Source organism: Taeniopygia guttata, chromosome 6 (genome assembly GCF_048771995.1).
Source record: "Taeniopygia guttata chromosome 6, bTaeGut7.mat, whole genome shotgun sequence".
Classification (NCBI taxonomy): domain Eukaryota; kingdom Metazoa; phylum Chordata; class Aves; order Passeriformes; family Estrildidae; genus Taeniopygia; species Taeniopygia guttata.
This window is the reverse complement of record NC_133031.1, coordinates 21,824,964-21,848,258: the sequence shown is the minus strand read 5'-3', so window position 1 is coordinate 21,848,258 and position 23,295 is coordinate 21,824,964. Positions and strand designations below refer to the sequence as shown.

At 37.5% G+C, this 23,295-nt stretch overlaps 1 protein-coding gene across 1 annotated transcript; it reads left to right on the top strand.

Annotated features, from left to right (window-relative positions):
- The first annotated feature begins 1,849 nt into the window (after positions 1 to 1,849).
- LOC101234170 (uncharacterized) lies at positions 1,850 to 23,295 on the top strand. Its single transcript, XM_072931418.1, has 14 exons — positions 1,850 to 1,882; positions 2,270 to 2,538; positions 2,978 to 3,167; positions 3,375 to 3,451; positions 9,001 to 9,076; positions 12,412 to 12,543; positions 13,398 to 13,521; positions 15,845 to 15,905; positions 16,008 to 16,054; positions 16,490 to 16,565; positions 17,420 to 17,521; positions 18,050 to 18,961; positions 19,715 to 19,825; positions 20,995 to 23,295. Exons 1-14 carry the CDS (start codon positions 1,850 to 1,852, stop codon positions 21,305 to 21,307), a joined length of 2,523 nt encoding a protein of 840 aa, XP_072787519.1. The 3' UTR covers positions 21,308 to 23,295.

Genomic DNA, 23,295 nt, shown 5'->3' with positions numbered 1-23,295 from the left:
CAGGACCAGGCCATCAGGTTGTCTTAGAAAGTTTCAGAACTTCCTCCAACTACTAACTCTATACAGTGAGCAACCATTTGTATACTTATTTTCTTCTCATAATATGTTTAATAATACAACTAAATACATATACAAGTGTCCTTACTGATCTCACTAAAATAAATACTTACATGTCCTAAGGAAGACTTGTTGTACCAGATGCTCCATTCAGAATAGTACCATTAAGTCTAGATCAAGGTACAGAACTGTCACTCTAAATGCACATCATGCATGCTCGACCGGATTTTGCAGTTAATAGCAGTGCCATTTGTTTTATGACACAGCGTAAACAGCGGAGAGGATGCAAAAAAAAAAAAAAAAAAAGAAAAAAAAAAAGTAATGGGTCAGATTACAGGTCTGTCTAGGCACTATTCAATCTCCAATAAAGACAATACAATGCATCTGCAGAACAAGTAAATGATACTTTCTTTAAATACTCTTTAAACTTTAGATAGTCTGTATTTTGCATACTGCTGTAGCGACATTGTTCAGGTAGGGGCAAAGTTGAGGCTGAGGTGATGGGGATGGCCCAGACAGCAGCACGGATTCCTCATTTAGGGCAGTGAAAGTATTTACAGAGGTTTGGGCGCATCCAGATCATCTGCAGTTACTAGTACTGCTGCTGAGAGAACGAGAAAACTAAATTCAGAAACTTCTACCTTAAACCATGAGAAATGCCACCAAGTTTAATGGGACTATTCAGTATAAGCACATAAAAATAAAATTAATACATTCCTAACTGACTTGTTAAGTTTTGCTGCACAATAGCAGGAAAAATATGTAAATAAGTATTTTTATTGTACTACCTTCCTGCAGGCTCTGATTTACAAGCCATTCCATTTGTCGTCTACCAACATCCTCAGCGTCTCCAGCAAGCTGTGGAGAACAAATCAGGACAAACATCCAGTGGAGCACAAACCCCACGTATTTTTTCCCTACACGCTAAATGCTGGCCCAGCGTGTCCCGCTCTCACAGGCGCGGCTTTAGGCGCGGCTTTAGGCGCGGCTTTACGGAGCGGCGCTCGCTCCCCCACGGGCGGGCCCGGCGCCCCCTGGCGGCGGCGGGCAGGGCTGCGCCCGCAGCGCCGCGGCCGGAGCGGCGCTGGCGCCCAGGAAATAAAAAGAACGACTTTATTTAATCTGCATTGCTTCTGGATGTTACTGCGTGCTTCCAAAAACCAGAGCAAAGCGATTTCGGGGAAATGCTGTAAAGAACATACCACATTCAAACCAATATTTAACACTTACTGCATCAGAAGTATTGGGTAGTGTCACACTGTACTGCTGAACACAGAACTCAGATGTTCAGTGGGCTGTTTTAACATTTTCTTGAAAGTCAAGGTCACCTTTCCAAGATCTTTAGTTTACAGGCACGGCTCAGCCATGATTACTTCATCTTCCCTTAATCTAACAATATAATCAAACTGCCTACAAGCATCCCTCAAAAATGCACAAATATTTATTTGTAACAAGTCAAAGCCAAATCACTTGATGCAAGTTTTCCCTTTTCAGAAAGGACTCCGCTCTCACCTCCAATAATGCAAATCCACACATTCAAAAACAAGAGTTATTACTGATCTATACCAGCATTATTAACAAAACGTTGTCTCTTGTCCTTTTCAATTTCTGACATCCCGAAGACTCAGATTAAAATGAATTTCAATGAATGATTCAATTAAAAATATAAGTGCTGATGTTTAGTAATTATGCAGGAAATAAAAATTGTTAAATACTAAACGAAATATGCAAAAATGAAGAGGTATGATCTATTAGTTTGCACTGAGCACCAAGAGGACTCATCCAATATGGAATGCATCACAAGCAGTATATGGAAAGGGGATCTGTAAGTTCCATACATGAGGCACCAAAAAATTGCTGCCCCAAAGCACTTACTCAAGACTGAAGGAAGTCTTTGAGGAAAAAAGATACCACAGAGCAAAGAAAAACATAGTCAAAATGTTCTTGCTCCATGAGCCGTGTTAAAGGATACCGTATCAAGCAGAAATAAAAACGTGTTAACGAACAAATTCTGACGACCAACATTACAACACCTGTTTCCCTGTAAATCATGGTTTAACTTTTCGGAACGTGCTTCTAGTACTGACAACCATCCCGGCCGCCTCCCACAGACACCAGCTCAGAGCGGTGTGCAGGTGTACACAGCAGTAACAAACTTCAAGAACTTTTAAAACAAAAATAAACGGTTGAAGCCTGTGAGACAGATGATTAGCTGGTTTTTAAATCGGCATCGATCGCACATCCTCGACCACCGCTCTATTCCGAAGCACCCAGCCGCAGGACGAGCCCTCACAGCCTTCCCGAGGCTGCGGCTCTGCCGGCGCCCGGCCCCGCCCCGCGCACGCGCGCAGCCGCCACCGCCCCTCGCGCCATTGGCCGCGCCCCGCCCCGCCGCCGCCGCGCAGGCGCAGTCGCGGCCTTTTCGGGAAGGTTCTGTGTCGCGCCAGCCTTTCCTTCCTCCGCCAGGGAAATCCTGTCCGGGTACGGGCCGCCCGCAGCCCCGCTCCTCTCCGCCCCGCCCCACCGCCGCACGGGCTCTTCCCTCTCACCGTCTGCAGCCCGCGCCCTTCCCCTCACAGCCTGCCCGCCTCCCTCCACAGCCGCCTGCCCGCCCCCCGCAGCAGGGCCGCGACCTTCCCCCGCCCCGGTCTCTTGTCTGTCCCTGCCCCGAGCGCAGCCGCTGTCGAGCCCTGGGCCGGCCCCGCAGCCGGTGCTGCCCCGGGGACACGCGGCTGTGAGGGGCAGCCTCAGCAGCCTCATCCGTGGAGCGGGGCCATGGGGGCCGCTCCCCTCGCCTTCCCCAGCCCGGGCCCCCCAGGGTCGGCGGGCGACCGGCGTCCAGCGGGATCGGACCCGTCTAGGTTAGGGGGGAGCAGGTGATGGTTCTTCATTGCTGAGGTGCCTGCCTCGCCTCTTACAGCTGCGTGGAGGTTCTGCTCGTTGAGACGGGTTCTAACTGGGAGCGCAAGGGCGGAATAGCCGGCTCCGAGCCGCAGGAGTGGGACAGAAGGGACTGCCAGGAAGATCTTCGTGCCTGCAGCGCTGCTGCCAGTTACAGAGAAACCTGCCGCCTCTCCTCTCTCTTTCTTGTGATCACCTGGAGAGGAGAGGTGAGTTGTCTTTCCCTCTTGTCGTGCTACTGTAGCAGTGGAGAAATAGGCTGGCTTGCAGAGGTACAGACCTTGTTCAGGACGGCTTCAAGCCCCAGCTGGCTGCTTGGTTTGTTTTATTTGAGACTCAGCCCTATGCAAAGGCCCACTGATGGAGAAAGAGATTAGCACCGTGTTAACCGCGCGGTTCTCTCTCCTTTGCTGCAGTGCCCACTTTCACCGCTGCCTCCTGCTCTGCCTGCTCCTGCTTTCAGCATGGTAAAGAAGAATACTATCCCTGATGGGTAAGTATCCCTCACACTAAGCAAGAGGCAGGAGCGGGCATCCCACAGAGAGGGGCACTGACTGCCCCAGGCGCTTTCTTGCCTCAAGCATCTTCACCACCTACAGACAGGTTAAGGTAGGTATCTTCTCCAAGACAGGAACAGCCCAGCCATTCATTCCCCAGGTGAGTATAATGCTCCAGACTGTCTGTGAACACTTCTCCTTCATTGGCCACGCACAGTTCCTTCTTCCTAATCTTCTTACCCCCAAGTGTATGTGTACTGGGGAAATGGGAGAGTAGTCCATGCTCCTGACTAGGAATGGCAGAAGAGTTAAGATGGGAGCAAGTGGTTGCATGCACAAGATTAAAGAATATTTTTGTGAATTCAGATCCAGAAACATCCCATGTTTGTTTCTAACAAGAGGACGACAGAAATGTATCAGCAAAAATAATCCCAAATAATTCCAAACGCACTATACAGGCCTTGTGATGACTTGATTGGGAGTGCATATGTGGATCACAGAATGATGTTATTTAAAACAGATACAGTTCTATTCTTCAGCTCTAAATAAAGCACAACAAAAGAAGTCCAAGTTGAGAGTTTTAACCCATGTGTTCTTGATTATAGCAATACAAACTTTTTGGATAGGAGGGTGTGCTTAGATATGAAGGCACTCTGTAATGGGGCAATAATTTGCCCTGTTTATACATTATTTGAGGAAATAATTATGCTGGTTTCAAGGGGAGCGTTAAGTAGATTTATTAAGAGCATTCTTAGGAGGAGCAATAAGATACAAAAAACATGCAATCCTGTAATATTTGTTGGTTCAAAACCCAGTAAATAGAAACAGATGAACAGAATTTAAGAAATAAAGAAGCGGAAGTGTTTTCCATGGCTGAAACTCAGGGATTAAAATTAGACTAAACTTTAAAAAAAACTGTTTAAACATGTCTTTCTTTGAAAACTTCTATGAAATTTCAGTTACATGTTGGATAAAAGTGAGCTAAAGTAGGTTAGTTTTTTAAGCAGTGATTCAGAAATTGGAAAGCAATTAATTGTCCTTGTTTTCTTCATCCTTGGAAATTGCTACTAAAACTTTGAGAATCGTTTATCCATTCTTTTCCCTCCTTGCATTTAACTTGAGAAGCTTTCAGGTTATATAGATTTCTTAAGTATGGAAGAATCAGTGGACTGTACTTTTGACTTGTACAATTGAAAACTAATGCCTTTCAGGGAGAGAAACGGCTATTGTCAAGTATTTGATTAGAAAGTTAGTATTACCTTCTGATAAAGTCCCTGATACTGAAGTGTTTTCAACTTCTCCATATAGTTTTTTTACTGCTAAGAATTTAAGTTAAACATCCACTGTAACAGGGGTTTGGCAGTAAAGAAGTTGAAGGCCTTGCCAGCCCCTCAGTCTCCTGCAGCAGGGTATGGATGTCACCCTTGTGCTAGCACTGCATGTTGTTCTTCACTGTCAGTTCAGTAAGCCAGGAAGACATAGAAGTAGAGCCTGGAAGGGACTTAAGGAAACTAATTTGAATCTAGGTGATCCTGCATATGCAAGTTACTGGTCCCAAAAATGGGTGTTGGCAGAAGTGAGATTGTGGTACCCTGGAGCATAAGCACAAGTGCAGACTGTGGAAGCACAACCTCAGTCTCCATGTTGTAATAGCAATACTCTTAACTCTTTTTGTTTAATGGTACTGCAAGAGATAAGGATAAGTCTTCCTGTTAGTGCCTCAATTCTTAACACTTTTAATCCAAATTTCATTATGCTAATTAAAGTGATACAATAAATTGGGGGTTTCGGTTAAGGTAGTAAGTAGGAATAGTGCAACTAAACAAGAAATGCTGAACCTTTTTTCAGGACAAGGGGTAATGACTTTAAAGTTGGACAGGTCTACATCAGATGTAAGGAAGAAATTTTTCAGTATAAGGATGGTGATGCACAAGAATGGGTTTCCCAGAGAAGTTCTGGGTGCCCTTCATTGCAAGTGCTTTCAAGGCTGGTTGGATGGGTCTTTGAGCAACCTGCTGTAATGGAAGATGTCCCTCCCCGTTACAGGAGAGCTGGAACTAGATGATGTTTAAGGCTTATTCTAACCCAAGCTGTTCTATGATAAAGAAAATTAAAATTTTTCTTTTTTACCAGTAATGTCTTGGAACAGAGCTATGGTGTAGTGTCCATTGCAGTCTCAAACCTACAAAATAGTCCTGGTGAAGTAATTTTGTAGCAAAATGAGACATCAGTGTAAAAGAGGGGCTCAAGTGACCCCTTGCACTGTGAGTTTCCACATGGAGTCAAGTTCTGGTTCTTCAGTGTCTGAAATGGTTTCAGTAGTTGTACACTGATGTTTTAGTGGAGAATCAGACAGTCTGTGTAACCAGTCAAAAAATTCTATGATGTTTTTACAAATTTATATGCATCTGTGCATCAGCATCCAAAATTCTGCTGTGTGTATACTTACGTAAACTCCAGTTCATTTCTGAAGAGCATCTGGAGAAATGTCACCGTCTGGCAAGTTTTCCTTGAATAGTGTAAAAAACACTGAATGGGGTCTTTTTGTTGGAAGGGCAAAGCTGAATTATTTTTGCCTATGCACTATAAACGTATTTCTTTAACTGAATTTTTCCTGTCCAAACTTAAAGCATTAGCATTATCATTAAGACAGGAATTAAATACTGTGGCATAATGAATTGTGCATGTTCAACAGTGAGTGGGAGAGAAGGATGATATTTTCCTTGTGTTTCCTACCATCAATTTTGAATCTGGTGTCTATAGAGGTACGGAAATCACTTGGAAAATCAGGCTGCATTTATAGCATGCAGTATCAGTAGCCAAAACAAGGACAAGAGGTTACAAGTAGTATTTTCTAAATGATCTTGCTAGAGGTGACAGTAATTGTTAAAGTAAATCTTACTATTAACCAGTTCTAAACCAGAAAATTTTTCTGGAAATTAAAGCTTCTGTATGACCTTAACAATGTTAATGTTAAAATAATTTATGAAAAAAAACATATTTTCCACAGCTGACTCTATTAAAACTTTAAATCCAAAGCAGATAAAATGTGCAGCTGAATGTAATCCAGAATCAGTTTCTTCATGTTCAGCCTGGTTTTCACTCAAGCCTCTGTAGCTCTTAGTTACTTGTACAGGGATGGTGATGGTGCCAAGCCTTGTGATAACAGCTCTGGCTCCTGCCTTTCTTCCTTGCACTCACGTTCAAGCAGGATACAAATCACGTGTCACAAGTCTCATTCATACTTGCTAAAATGCTTAATTGAGTCTTTGCTCCTCTAATTCCTGTTTATGTGACCACCTGCAGCTAATCTTTGCTCATTCTGACTTTATCTATACTTATTCTGTAGTTTGACTTTCTTTAGTCCAGGGCACTTTTAATTCCCAGCCAGGTTCCTTTGTTGAGAACAGAACAAATGTGAATTTATTTCCTTAGCTAATTTTTGTTTAATTTCAATCTGCTAGTTTTATTTTTAGTTCTGCAGCAGTGTGCTGAAATTTCCTTTTAAAATACCATTTTAAAGATAACATGGAACACATATCCTTTATATTTTTGATGAAAAGTGCCTTCTGCTCATTTTCTACCATCGAGCTGTCAGCAGCTTTTGAGTTTCTTGCTGATTGTGCAGATTTTCTTTTTCTGGGAGGATTTAAATGGCTTTAAATATAAGAGAATAAAACCCCAAGTTTATTAAGGTCTGACAACAAATTGGATAATCCTGGGGTATTGTTCTGTAAATCCCCTAATATGAAAAAAATTCTGAATTTTTACAAACCCTTTTTACATTGTTAATTAAGGAAAATATTTTAAAGCCCTTTTTTGGTACTTTCTTTTTTACTTCTGAATGCTCCTATCTATAATAATTATGGTTTATTTCCACTCATAGGTTTCCAAGAGAAAGCAGGTTAAAACAGGACTGAATTTCTGATCTTAATTGATTCATGTACAATTTATATCTCTTAAATAGGAGTAAATGGAATATAGTCTCAGATTTTTGTTTTCATACTTCACAGCCAGCATAAAACTACCAGACTCCTGAGTTTACAAACTTGAAAATTCATTTAAGAAGACTTATCCTGCAAAAAAAATTAGAATTTAGTAAAAGATTTTATTTGAAACAGCTTTTGATGACCTCATCTCTAGCTTGCCCGTACACTTTCTCTCCTTGTATCTGTCTTCTACAGACCAGCTGTTTGCAATAGCCTTCCTATTGATGAGTTGTTATTACTCCTTTGTTGCTTCATTTGTTGTCCATTAAATGAAGCACCTGTATGTCTGCACTGTGAGCCTTGATCTGTTCTTTGCCTCATGATGAAGATTACAGAGCGAAGTTAGTGCTAAAGACATGGCTCTAAGATTATGTGACAGGTTAATATCAAATACACTTCAGTCACCCTGCTTTGTGTTTCCATTGTTACTTCCAAGCATCTCTGAATGGTGACATTATTTATACACTATGACAGACATAATTATAGATATTTCATTGAGAATTTCTCCAGCGGTTTATTTCATTAAATGGTGTAGTTTTATGGACATCAGAAAGGAAATCTAGAAGCTGTTGGATGAAGGGAGAGATTAATTTAAGCATTAATTCAGAAAATTGCAAGGGAATGGACACCAGTATTAAAGAATCTAGTGGGAATGTTTTGTATTTTAATAGTTGAGGTATTAGCCAAAAATGCAAAAAGCCTGTGTAGATTTTAAGTCATCCAGCTGCACCTTGTTAGGTTATAGAGATAATTAGCACTTGCAGAAGAAGAAGAAATAATAGTTCTAGGTTTAGTAAGTTACCTCTTTGAAGGTAAAATTGATCTGCTGATTCACTTATTTTCCTCTTCAGATAATGCTTTTCATAGTTCTTTTAAAAATCAAAATCTCTGAAATATTAGCTGTAATATTATATATGGGGAGCTTTTTCAGCACAATGTCGACCATGTGCATACTAGGTCTGTGGTTCTGGAATTACAGGTGTTTTGAGTGTTGTAACAAATCTTATTGGTGATTTGTGGTACATTTTGGTGTGATGGAATATCCTCTGTGTTTTCCAAAATGGTGAGAGAAAGTTGAATGAAGAAGTGTTTCTTTGAAAAAGAAGCATATTACAAAGGAAACATTTTTGGAAAATAGAGATGATTTGTATTGTTAATGAAAGTAAACTTTGCATTTCATTGTCAATTAAATGATTGATGTGTGCCTATGGCAACTTTTTTAAGGTGTTTGATTCAGTCACATTGAAAAATGTCCACCAACTACAACAATACATTTTTACTTGTTGAACTGTACACATCTGCTTTACTTTATGTTGGTGCTACTTGTTTGTAAATATTATCCTGCCATTTTTAGGAGAGGAATTTCTTGGAAGTTGAAGAAGAAGGAGAAAGACTCTTTTCAAATGTCCTGGTGATACTTTGAAACTGCTTGATGGAATAATTGCAAATTTGGGGACCTAATTATACTTTATGATAACAGCAATTTTTATGTGCTTTGTACTGTAGGTGTCATGCAACTAGAAAAAATTTAAAAATTAATATTTCTTTCCTTGCAGATGGCGGAGTTTAACACCCGTTGGACAGCCCATACCAGGAACGAGATTTATTGCATTCAAAGTACCTTTAAAAGGGGTATGTGTAAAAGTAACTGCAAATTGGCTGTATTAGATAAATTGCAAAAGTAATAAAGAATAGCATGACTATACATGCAAATTTCAAGAAAGTTTTTAAAAAAGTGATATATTCAGATTTAAGCCTTTCAACCATCTGGCTTTTTAAAATAACATTTTATTTTTTTCTTATTTTTCTTTATTTCTGATGTTACTCTTTTTATTTATCTTTTAAAAATAATCAAGCTTCTAAATCAATCAGCATACTTCATTTGATCACTATTAAGTGGCCTAAATTCATAATCTTAGTTAATATCTTTTCGTGGCTTTTTTAAAAAAATCATATGGAAGAGCTTATGATATGAATAACAGTCTAGGCAATGTAAGCCAAAGTATAGCTTTATTGAAATTAAGCACTCATTGAAGGATACCAGCCACTGCACAACTTTTAAAATTATAGATCCATACTGGCAATTTCATAAATGAAAAGCTTCAGTGATCTGTTGGAATGTATTATAGCTGAAAATGAAGTCCTCATAGATTACTTCTGTTTTACTAATTAATTAATTTTAAAAGTATTTTTATTAGTATTTCCTTTAGAGTCTTGCTAACAAGAAGTGCCATCCTAAGCTATTAAATACTGAGTTAAATCTTTAAGTTCTTTGTTTCTTTTGTGGAGGTTGTCATGTTGAGACTGTTCAGTTATTTAATGCCTAGGACTTTTTGGAGTCATAGGGCAAATTAGTTTTAATTTATACAGTAGGGCAAATAGGACAAGTGCTGCATAAATTGACTTCTATAAGTCCTTGCTTTAGATACAGGGAAAATAAAAGTTTCTAATTACTTTTAAAGAAACTACAGTGGTCTGACATAACTCTAGCAGTTAAAGGGAAATGTTCTGTCTAAGCTTTTGTCTTCAGATTGCTCTACAGTATTCATACACAAAAACTTTGATTCTTTGTAATATACTACCTATTATGTTTTCAGTCACTATCCAGTTCAATTTTATTAGGAATGATCAAGGTGAAATGCAGGATTTTCTTCCTGCAGCTGCTTTTACAGCTTTAGGATGATGGTTTGGTTCCTTGGACACAAGGATCTCATACTTAGCATGTCATGTTCTCCAAGACGTGGATGGATTGTACAGCAGTCACGTGATTTTCCACCAAGACTGCCAGTCAACAAATCAAGCTGTGAATATAAAATCCAGTAGAGTTACAATTGGCTTCTTTGCTCTTGTCACAAGGACCACTACACATCAGCATGTTACTCATTTCTTGTCTGGGCCATAGATCTCTGTTCTGGGAAGCTGTCTTGGCCAGACATAAAGTTTGGTACCCAAGGATGCAAAATCTGTAACGTTGTTCGGTCTCAACTATGCAAGACAGGGAAATGACAAGTCTGCCAGAGACTGTATGCTTGAAGGTCATGGAGTTTGTGACAGAACACACATAAAATGTGTAACTGGCTAGCCTGTGAAGTCTTTGCAGAGGTGGTCAGTAAATCTGTCTGAAAATGCTGAAGTTCCGATGGGTTATAGTTTGTCAGAAGTTCTATCATTTATTAAATTGGTGGAACAGACCTCTTAAATATGCAGCAGTTTGCTTCTTTGCTGTGTATTAGTAACTTGATTGGTGATTTCTCCCAAAGGGAGACAACATATTTTCAGTATTTGAAGGTACCAGGGTTGTTGTCCTAAAAGATATGCCCTTAGTAAAGATCATGTGTTTACTTGGAAGGATATTCTGTCTTTCCTTCCACATCACCATTATAATGCTAACTGTAACATTGTAGTGTAGTAAGAATTGGGCAAGTTCTTTCCCATGCCATTAGGAGGATTTTTAGAATTGGTTCAGATTTCTCATGTTCTCAAAACCCTATTAAACACCTAAACTACTGAATACTCAGCAGGAGTTTTTCAGAAAATTCTAGCAAGCCTTTCAAAACAGTGTTTCATAACACATATAACTGTCTATCAATATGTTTGAAGGTACCTTATTTTTGTAAACTACATTCCTCCTCAGTTTCTGTCATGTCACATAGTAAAAATTCTTTAATATTCTACAATAGACCTTTTGCAGATTCACCTTTGTCACCTAAAAGTTGTTAAGTTCAGTTTCAGATTGTACTGAGTCACTGCTGAGTAGCAGTGACATAACAGACTCATGTTCATTTTGTTAAAATTTCTACAACATCCACTTATTTCAGCAATGCGCTGGTGTCTGAAATGCATAGGACTGAATACTTTATTGCATCCTTTCTGTCCTCCTCCTTTCTATGCTCCTTTCAGCTCAAGCTTCCTAGTCACATACCAGCTTTGGTATGACTGCCCTGCTATTTATTCTTTACTTCAGTTTCTTGTCTCTGTTTCCAGACTCAAGACAAGTGCTTGCTAGCATTTTACATTAGAATCTGTACAGTCAAAACAAGGAATGGTTAGTTACCCTATAGCATCTGTGGTTCTAGGAAGTATGTGGTCTGTGGCTGCCTTCCTTTCCAATAGTTCTGAGTCCAGTCTGCTTGAATTTCTTGTTGACAAAGGAACTGACAGGTGGTTGAGGCTGCTGCATCTTTTACCACTGTCTTTATTGGTTCTGGCTGAGCCTGTGTCAAAAGGCTCTCACAATGGACAAGTGCACTGTTCAGAGAAAATCCAGTCTTGAGTATATGATGCATTTTCATACCTAAAGTGAAGAACACATTTCAAAAACCACAGCTACAATAGGGTGAGTAAACATTTTCTCACTGTTTGAAATGAATTATTCATTATCCACCAACACACAGCTTTCTTAGTCACGATATTTAGTCTTATTTAATATTCCCCAGTCCTAAATGGTATGCAAGTACACTCTGTCAAGAGATAAAGGAGAGAGAAAAATGTCTGCACAACATTTGTGGGAAGAAGATTAAACCTTTAGAAATGAAGTCTTGTATCACAATTTCTTATGTTTTATGTGAAATACACTTCTAATTTTAAGTTACTGTGCAGGACAAAATTTGGGGGAAGTAGATTGTAGTGTTTGCTTTTTAGTGTGTTTAGTTACATAAAAATCAATGTATACATTTTTCAGGATTTTTCTGTCTGTCAAATTAGAGCTAATTTTAATAATGTTTGTTAACACTGTACAAGCAGAAATGCTCACATGGTCTTGCATTTTCATCTAAATAGGAATACATAAAGTTTTGCTTTTTTTGGTTCCTCTTACCTGTATAATATATAGATGTGGTTCTGATAATTAAACACTCTCTTTTAAATATTGTTATTTCCTAGTACTAATTAAAACAGCTGAATATTACAAATGTTTTACTATTAAAATTTTAAAAAAATTAAAAAGTTATTTTCCATTTTCTTCGTAGGCAATTAACCAGAGGCTTACCCCAAACCAGAAATTTACACCAAAAGACTTAATTGCTTCAATGAAAGCCCTAAATGTGGAGCTTGGATTAATTATTGATTTAACATATACCACACGATACTATGAAGTTAAGGTAACAAAAGCCTAATACAAATGTACAAATATTTACTACAACTTTTGTTTTAAAGTGTTTACACATTTTCTTACCTTGAATTGGAATAGACAAGCTATCTAGACTACTTTTATGTGTCCAATAGGAAATAAATGTTTTATCACAGAGGAAATAGCTCATTCTCCCATCTGTTTGCGTTTATGGCTTATTGGTATTATGGTAACCCAGTAGTGGATGAAGACTTCAGTGCCAGGCGCTGCAGAAAAAGTGCAGAAGAGTTATGTCCTGTGTCCTGCAGATATTCTCATGTATTCCTAGGTGGTTCTTTTTACTGATCCTCAGTAGAATCCACTTAAAAAGGTGTACATTTGTAAACTACTTTATCAATTTAAAATTTTTGTCTGGATGGTTCAAACAACTGTGATTAATCAGACTCCTGTTGAAAAGGAGAATAAACGACAGTGTTATATCAGAATGCAGATTTTTATATGCACATGGGCTCTAGGCATTAAGGGAGTGAATTTGTGAGTATGTACATGATTGTGGGTAGGAGTGACAAATACTAGTAATAATTGTAAAATGGGTTACAATGGAATGCCAAGAAACTGCTCCATTAGTTAATGTGCAGCCTTCTTAGCAGGGATAAATAAAATTATGTGGGAACTGTTCCATGTCTGAGACAGTCTTTAATGTAGAAATGTTACTGGGAGTTTCTGAGCGTGTATCTCTATACAATTGTGTCAAGATTGTTTTCACTTTCTATTCAGGATTTGAACAACTGGGTTACATTGTCATTATGTTAGATACTGCTTAAGGTTTCCCATTGTTGCAAGACTTCAGTATTTTTTACCAGTGCTTTTTTCTTTCTTTGTTAGGATTTACCTAAAAGTGTGCAGTATAAGAAACTTTATACTGTTGGACTGGAAGTCCCTGATAATGCTACTATCCTACAGTTCAAAAAGTGGGTCAGAAAATTCCTTTGGGAAAATGCAGGAAATGGTAAATATCAGTATCCTATGCTGTAAAAAAAAATCTCACCAAAATTTTATTTCAGTACTAACTGTGTCATTTACTAATTTCAATATTCAATAAAATTTATGACACCAGGGATCTCGGGCTTTCTGCAGCACTTTCCACTTTATTATCATAATAAGATCCATTTTGCAAACCACTACATATATTTTTCAATCAAAACATGTTGTTTTCGAAAATGACTAGTAACTTAAATGCCCTTCTTAATAGTGCTGCATTTATGTTATGTGTCAAAGTAACTGCAGCAAGGCCTTCCTCTGTGTTACCCAAATTGTTTACCATCAACTGAGTGTTGCAGCTGCCAGCCCTTGATGGATGTTTTAAATAGCCCTGGGTCTCTGATGGCACTGGGCACTGATTTGTGTGAGCATCTTCAGCCCATTTAATCTGATGTAGTGTTCTTTTGACTTAGGAGTCCATTATTGCCCATGGATCTGAACAGTTCTTGAAAATCTGATTACAGACCCAGTGTCAGTATTTCCACAGTGTGGCTGTGCTGCTATTTCAGTGTCTATGCAACAGGACACTGCTTGCAGAGATTGGATAAGGTGCTTTTTGTGAAAATAATTTAGTGTGTATTTTGCCACAGTATGTTTGTAGCTTTAAACTTCCCACTTCTTTTGGTAGCGATTCTTTATAGGCAGATTTTACCTGTTTGTTTATCCAGTAATGGTGGACCATTTTTTCAGGCCTTTTTTCATATTTGCTGTGGTTCCTTTAGCATTCTCTTTGAGAAAGTAGAGATATTAACTGCCCAACTGCATACAGTTTTTACTGCAAAACATAACCAGGGTCTTCCTGTTGGTGATCAACTGTTTTGTGAAAAAGTTCTGACCTAAATTTCAGATCTGAGAGCCTGAATTAGAACTAGTGGGATGATGAAAAAGTGTAAGAAAAAGCCTTTGTCAGGAAGTTAGAAATTTGCTCAGGAAGTTAGCTTGTAGTTCTTCCTTTGCTCTTTTTTGGCTGAAGGAAATTACCTGGTGATTACTAGTTTTCTTTTGGTTTGGATCTAGTGCTTTTTTGTATAACAAAAGAATAGTGTGTATCTGAATCTGATCTTGAGAGAATCTATTCTTGATTTGTTACTGGATGTTGACCTGCAGTTAGAGCTTGTAAGGGCATTTTGGCAGCTTGAGAGACTTGATAGAACTAATTTGGCCTCTGTTTTAGATAATCCATAAAACATCTCAGAATTCTTTTTACAAATACTTTTTAAGAAGGTGGGTCTTTTTTAGTGTTTGAGTTGTTACGACATCAACTTGTAATGAAATTCTGTGGCAATTTGACTGTCACGATCTGTGGCAAACACATTTTGTCTCAGTTATATTTTATGTTGTTCAAAAGTTTATCAGTGTCCTGTTTCAAAGACCATCTGTCAGTACTGCCTCTGCCAAAACTTTGTTCTTCTGATGATCATAATTTTTGTTCAAAAATCTAGCCTAAAACTTAATCAGTTATACATTTATTCTTATATCAGCTTTGCCTTTTAAGTATTGTTCTCTGTCCCCACTATTACATTCAGTATCTCAGATTTGGTTTTACATGCTAAGATAAGCTTCCTTCTTTTATGGCCCACACAGTAGTCCTTTTTATGTATACATATATATATATATATATATATATATATCTTGAACTTGTTTGTTTTTCATTACATTTCAATATGAATATAAATAGTCTGGATGGGGTTTTACCAGTGCCTTGCATGGTTGTATTAGGGTTTCCATGTTGCTATTGGAAGTCTCTCATTTGAAACACCCTAGCAATAGTAGGTTATTCTGCTTTTTAGCCTTTGGCTGAGTAGCGTAATCTTTTTTAAAAATATTTCTGTAGAGATTACTGATCCTTTTTTCCTCCATGTATTAGACTCCTAAGCATTTCATACTTTCAGCTGCATTATGTGTAAGTTAAGTTCCTCAGTTTATACATTTGTTTGTTGCGATTTGCTTTCAAACCCATATTTTATTCTTTTTTTCTATTACTGCAATGGCTGAGGTTAGGTGCTTTACCTGCCATCACTCTTTCTTTTTTCCTGCATTCTGCAGAGTCAATCTCAGCCATCACAGGTTTGGAAGTAGTAAGCTGACAGCTGCTAGAGATCCAGCATGGAGAGGACATGTGTCTTGTCTGGATGTGTCTCTTGTCTTACAGGCATGACAGTAGAATTTGTAAATAGCAAGCATTAATTATCATTACTTTGCTAGAAAAGCAGAGGGTTTTTTTTGTATTGTGCTAACTTTCTGTTGATTTCTCTTTCTGGACTATTAAAGACTCTTTCTTTTTTTGATAGAGAAACTCATTGGCGTGCACTGTACTAACGGAATTAATAGAACTGGCTATCTTATATGTAGGTAAGGCTGTATGAAAGCAGAAATTATTCTTCACAAAAAATAGCATCCTTATATTGTTCTCTATTCCCTTTGGGACAATAACATAGTCATATTTTTCTTCAGGTATCTCATAGATGTTGAAGGCTGGGATCCAGAGGCAGCAATTCAGGGTAGGTATACATTTTGAACTAAGGCACATGTCAGGTTGTACTTCACAATTACTAAAAACTCACAAATGCAACAATTCTATTTTAGTATCTTTCCAGTAATTTCATGTGTTGGCTTATATAGAAGATTTTATAGCTGACTGTTGATTCTATTCCAGGCAGGACTTGAACAATAGCAAACTGACAGCATAGGAGGAGTATGTTTCAGCTGTTGAATTTTTTTATTTTTACTTGAAAGAGTTTTCACTCATAGTTTACTACCACTACTAGTTTCGGGGGTCTTTATAAAAAATGCTGCAATGATGCCAGCTTGTTGAAATACTTAATGCCAAGTTAGAATTGTTTCAAATTCAGCATCTCATGGGGAACAGAAACTTGCCTTTCATATTGTCGTGGCTCAGTTTGACCACATTTCATTAGATTTATTTTTTTCTTTAGCTTTTGGCGATGCCAGAGGTCACCGCATGGATGGCCTTGTGTATCTCACAGATCTCAGGACACAGCCGATGCGAAGGTAAACAAAAACTTTTAGTTGTATGCTTAAGATCTTCCAGTATGTCTCCTGGCATTTTTTAAAAGTTCACTTCCAATCCTAAGCCAAAATGATTTCCCTCTTAAACCTCTAATATGAAATTACACATAGATGTAAAACATGTGTAGGTGGATAATGTCAAGTGCACTGTACTTTGTTAATCTTTTCAATGTATATGGTTTGAAAGATGGTTTTTAGTCTGACAGCTACTATTGACATTGTTGTGCTTTTATCATACTGTGACAAGTGTATTGAGTCTGTTCTCTCAGAAGCTGAAAGGAGCCACTGCAAAGATATCTTTGTAAGCTCTGTGGTCTGTCTGCTGTTGTTGGCACTGTAGAACAAGATATTAAAAAAAAAAAATAGTAAAACCGTTTTAAGAATAAAAATATACAGGAAAGTGGAACATTGTTCTTGTCCCCTCTGTTCATAGCAGTTGTATTTCTGATGTTTGAAAAGTTTATGCTTATCATCTTCTCCTAAGAACAGTCAACCTTTATGTCTTCCTAAGGTATTTGTGCCAATGATGCCTTCTAGCAGTAAATGGATTTTAAAATTAATACCTGAGTGATTTGTTTCTTTTTAGATTAATTGAAGGTCCTTTGTTTTGCTCTTATTGTTGTTTCATAATCTGTGCAGAATTAAGTTGGAGTCGTGTCAGATTTTAAAAATAAATTTACAAGATTGATATTTTCTGAGTTGTCTGTAAGTTTTACTTAACATAAAATTTCTGTCATTCAGAACTGAAGAATTTTATGGAAGTGGGTTTTTTCTCTGTCAGTAGTATGCTTTAAAAAAGGAAGCTTATGTGAGATTTTTTTTTTTCCCTCTCTTAGTAACCTTGGAATGGATGTATGGGATGCAGATGAAGATATTATCCCACCACCACATGCGATGGAAGGATCTGTAGAGCGGTTCCCAAATGAAGATTTTCAGGGGTAATAGGCTGAAAAATGGAATTCAAAACAAAAAAACAACCAACCAAAAAAAGCCACCAAAAAAGCCACGAGGGAAAAGAATTGTTTCTTATTGAGAGCACCCTAGATATTCGAAAGAGATTTTATTAATATAGCCTACTATGTAAAATATGTTTACATAATTTGACAAAAACAGCAGCAAGATACGGGTAAGAAAGGGAATATATGCTATTAGAAGTCTGTAAGTAATTAGTTCACTTAGGAAAATTCAGTTTTTCTTTGCCTGTCCTTCATTATTCTGCAATGGTCTTTTAATTAATTTTGAATCACTGGTTTTGCCTGTGTAACAAGTACAATAGAATTACAATTGAATGTTTGTAACAGCTTTAACACTGAAGGTTTTATAATGTTACATACAGTTTGGATTATTAATAATTTTGATACCTTCATATTTGCAATGTCTTTCATGTAAATTCTTGGTTAAAAAGGAATTGTTTTTATTAATGACTTACAGCACTTTTAAGTATGATATTCAATACTTCTCAACAGGTCTGGGAAAAGGTTAAGAATTTATGATGACCACTCTCACAGCGATTTGCAAGGACAGATGCAGTTGCGAGATTTTGACTTCATTAATAAGGGGCCTGGACAAAGACGAAGATCATTTCATGACCATCAAACTCAGGATGAATTAAGAGCATCAGTGCAGATGAGAAACTGGGACTACAACAGGGGACCAGAACAAAGAGCCTTTACTGATCACCAGTTTTATGATGATTATCAAGAAGACACGCAGCTGAAGGACCTAGACTTCAGTAGCAAGGGACATGGACAGAGTTTGAGACCTTTTCATGGACACCAGTTTCGTGATGATTTGCAAGCAGACAGACAGTCTTTTGACTTCAACAGAGGACGGGAACAGAGGCAGAGATCCTTTCCTGACCATCCATCTCCTAATGATTTGCAGGAAGACAGGCAGTCAAAGGATTTTGATTTCGGTAGCAGGAGCCGTGGCCAGAGGCGAAAACTGTTCCATGACCACCAATCTCCTGATGAATTTCAGACTCAAATGCATTTTAAAGAATTGGATTCTGCCAGTAGAGGTCCTGGCCAAAGAGTAAGATCCTTCCATGATTACGAGTCACGTGATGGCTTGCAGACACAGATGCAATTGGGAGATTTTGAATTTGTTAAGAGGGGTCGTGGGCAGAGGTTGAGACCTTATAATGATCACCAGCCTCGCAATGACTTAAAAACAGAGATGCAACTGAAAGATTATGATAATAAAGGTCCTGGACAAAGGTGCAGACCTTTTCATGACCCTCAGCCTTATGATGGCTTACAGGAACAGACTCAATCAAAAGATTTTGATTATGGTAATAAAGGGCACGCACAAAGACCGAGACCTTTTCATGATCATCCAGGTCACAATGACTTGCCACGTGAATGGTGTTCAGACAGGTAAAGCATCCTTGAGCTGTAAGAACAGAATTAGTGAATAAAAGTGTAAACCTCAGCAGTTTTAATGTAAAATTTAAGTTAAATATTTTTTAATAAATTTTTTTTAATCAATCATCCTTTTCCTATATAAATGCTTGGTTCATTAACTTTTCTTATTTTGACGTACGGAAGGGTTTGATATCCTTAATTAGAAGGTTGTGCTTCTTTAAAATTTGTGTTTTCTTTGCCTTTTAGTCAACTTGAAGCAAATTTCTTGTCCCACTTTGTTTTGTACGGAAATTTATGCTTAAAAAGAAGTCCTCTGGACAAAAGAGGATATGAAATTTTATTTATGCCCTCAGCCAAACACAGATAAACAGGAGTGCTACAAGGAAGTTTGATTTGCCTTTGTTTATTCCAGGAGTTAATAATTTGTTAGAAATCTGCTTCAGAATTTGCATTATGTTGTCACAAATATATACATCACTCACTTGTAGACCTATTGGGTTCTGACATATTTCAAAATACTTTTAATATTGCAGAACTTATTTCAGATTTATTGGACTACCTAAGTTTGACTTAATTTGTTCCATTGTACAGCTAAAACAGAGGATGTTATTAGAGTGAAGTATATGATTTTGAGGTATTATTAATACAGTTATTATAATTTTTATTAAAATAAGAAATTTTTATTTCATTTGACTGTGTATATTTTTCCAAATCTTAAAACTGTTGGCAGTCTTCTTAACATTCAATTATTTTGGTTATTTGCAGAAGTCAGTCCTTTCCTTCCCATGAAAATGTACCAGAACCTCATTTCTCCTCATCTCCTTCACTTCATAGAGATTACGGGTCTGATAATGATGACTTTAACAGAAATTACAGGTAAGTATCAGATATCATACACTGTTTTCTTACTTACCTTTGTAGTACTACTCCCCGTATTTCCCAGATAAGAAATACAAATTAACTGCACAGTGTAAAAATCTGTGTCAGTATTTTTGCTTAAATGCAGTTTAATCCATTGCATGTGAGCACTGAGCAGATAACGTGACTAATTTGTGGTCCATTGTTACTGAGTTCTGAGTGTTATTATTGTGTGAATCCCTGACATAATCATTGACATGACAAGCACAGTTTAAGCTAATGAACTACATAAATGAAGCATCAGTAAGCAAAAAAAGCAAAGCACGGGTGCCGTATTTAATTCCTGTTAACTCTTAAGTGCTGTGTACAAGGAGCTACAGAGTTTTACTGTGTGGGATGGGCGGGCACTGAACTGGGCTGCCCAGAGCCACTGTCCCACATCCTTTAAGAATGGACATAGCCCCTGCACAAACTCATCTAATGAGACTTAGTTTGAGTGACCCTAGCTACTTCTAGAGATCCTTTCCAGTATAAATGAATCTGTGGTTCAGTGAGGGAGAAGATTTTAAAATTTTAAAGATTGTTTTGAATTTGCTTTATACACCACTTATTTTACCAAGTAAGGAAGGTATTTGAGAGTAAAGAGAAATGCACTGTGTGCGTATATATATATATATATATTCACACACCCATGTGTATATAGCATCTGCATTTTTAGATCATACCATATGTATTTCATAGGAGAGTGAATCTTCTATTGCAGAAGAAATAATAATTAAAATATTTTCCAAAGTATATTATTGCCTGTTGAGACTACGTACTAGAGAGCTATTGTTACATATTGTACACAAAAATGAAAACACGGACTTAGGAAAAAAATATCCCCTAGGTAAAGATATCCTCAGTAAACAGGTAATTTTAATTGTAAACAGCACTTGAAACAAAACTTTGTTTAGTAGAATTACTTACTGTAAAGAGCTGTAATTTTAATCACTAGAATTTGAAAATTAATATAAACAAATTTGCAATATCCATAGAGAGGATTTTAATTTCAGGGGGTAAAAACAAGAATGAGGGTTTGAATTGTTCTTTCAGTGTTAGACACAGTTAATTTCTAGTGGTGGCCATCAACAAAAAATCAACTGGTTTATTTCTAAGAATTTCACTGTTCATATTTGTTCTTGCAGTAATCGACCACATTGTCCTGAAGACAATAGGAGAGTGCATCCCTCAGAGGAATTTAATAGAGGAAAAAACAGATTTGCACCATACTCTTCACGAACAATGCACCCATCTTCATCCATACACCAAGAAGATAGTTCAATAGACTATGAAAGAAAACCTTTTCAGGGTGAAACTATCAGAAGCATGGAACAAAGTAAAAGATTACCAGTTGTAACAGTTGATTACAATTATGGTCTGCCACTAGACTGTGTACCTGAAGAGGATGAGAGATCCCATTATGATTTACCACCAAGAGATCACTACAACTGGAACTGAATAAAAAGGACAATGTTTGCTCAGCTTAAAATTGCTTTTCCCCATTTCATTTTGTATGTGGACCAATTTTTTTTTTTTTTAAGGCAAATTAGTTAAAAGAAAATGTCAGTAATGTCAGTAGTAAAGAAGAGGTCTCCATTGTAAGATTATCTTCTACTGATACTTGGTCCTTTAAATTTATTAGGCTGTATTTGTTAAGTGTCATTGGAGACAATGTCTCTGTACACATGGAATTAAAGCAGTCTTTCCTTTTAGTAAAATTGCAACCCTGAAACAAACAACCCCTTAAAACAAGCAACTTTCTGAGTGATTGTGTTTGTTTTTTGTTTTACAGTTCTTTAAAATATATGTGATTTCCAGATGCATAATAACACACTGCACTATCAGGTAGACTAGCACTGAAATTACAGGGCAAATACTTAAAAATTAATGAAGCCAGGTTATGTCCAGTTCATCCTTTAATTTGAAAACAGAACTTTGAATTACTGCTAAAAGTCACTGCAGCACCACAATTTACTTCCATATTATCTGTACCATCAAATGAACTGACCCAGTTGCATTCTTTTTCATAGCAGAATTTTTCCCAGATTGCTAAGAACATGTAAACAAGTGGAATTTGAATATTCTAAATGTCAAGCATGCTTTTCAGTAATTGGAATAGCTCATCCTGATTGTGTATTTTTTTCCTGATCCCTTAGGTTATCTATGTTTCAGAATAGTCCACTGCAGGTAAATTTCACCAGTTTCTCAGCAACAGATCCTGAGGAAGGTAGGTCATGTGTGTCACCTTCACTGTCTCGACTGGCCAAGGGCACTGGTGCCTATGTACTTACACCTCCTTGTTTGGCAGTCATATCTGTCCTACTCCTCAGTTCTGTTGTTTACTAGTTTCTTCTTACAGCAGAGCAATGTAATCAGAACAGAAAACTTACTTCTTCAGGTGAGCTCCTTTTAAGGGTTACGTATTGAACAGTCTCCTGAACTGCCTGTGGCTCTCACAAAGGTAGTGCAACAAACAATAACCAAATATGTGCCAGCAGCTGCGCGCTAGCACCAACAGCTATGGGTAAGGAAATCATTCCATAGGATGAAAAACAGTATCACTATAATACTTAGGCAAATTTAAATACCTACATTTTTCATTATTATTACATTTTAATGAAGTAATACTGAAAAGGCATCACAATAAATAAGAATAAAGGGAGATCATTATATTAAAGGAAACAATTTACTGCAAGCTACTTAAGCTTGTTAAGACACTGCCTTAAAAGCAAAGCTCTAAAGCATCAAGCAAGAGGGTGAAAAAAAAAGTATACATTAGAAAAGTGGGGAAAAAAATGTTTGTACCAAAACCCAGAGAGGTTTCTTTTTGCTTTTAGTGGCAGCATAAAACCGAGATTTCTGAATTCATGGTTCTGTACTAAATAAGAACTAGACTGGAGTATCTTGTAACTCCTGTTGTTTTGTATCACATGCAAACAATTCCCCTAGTCAAAGGACTCCATGGATATAAATTCATACTGCAAATGCTTCATTGCCTGTGCAACTGGTAGAACAACTTTGGCTTTGTTCATTGTACAAAGTAAATAGTTTTCTCATTTTCACAGCAGCTTTGTATTTCCCATTAAAATGTATTTGCCATCAAATCTGATGGTGAGCTTCATTCATGTGGCCCCAGGAATGAAGTCCTGTCTATATAAACCGGTTGTGGAACTGAACACTAAATGTTACGAAAAGGCATTTGTTCCTTCACTTGCATTTTGTTTTGTTTTGTTTTTAATTGAGCTGTAAGATGAGAATCTTCATCTAGACTTCTTTATCTGGAAGTAAGAAAGATCTGCAACATCGGCTACTATAGTACTAGATCCTGTTAGAAATCAGCAAAAACCACCCTTCCTGGCATTTTCCAGCAGGGACCCAAGAATTACAGACTGATATTGCAGACTGATCTTACCTTGTATAAAGTGAATAAAGAGCAGCAAACATTT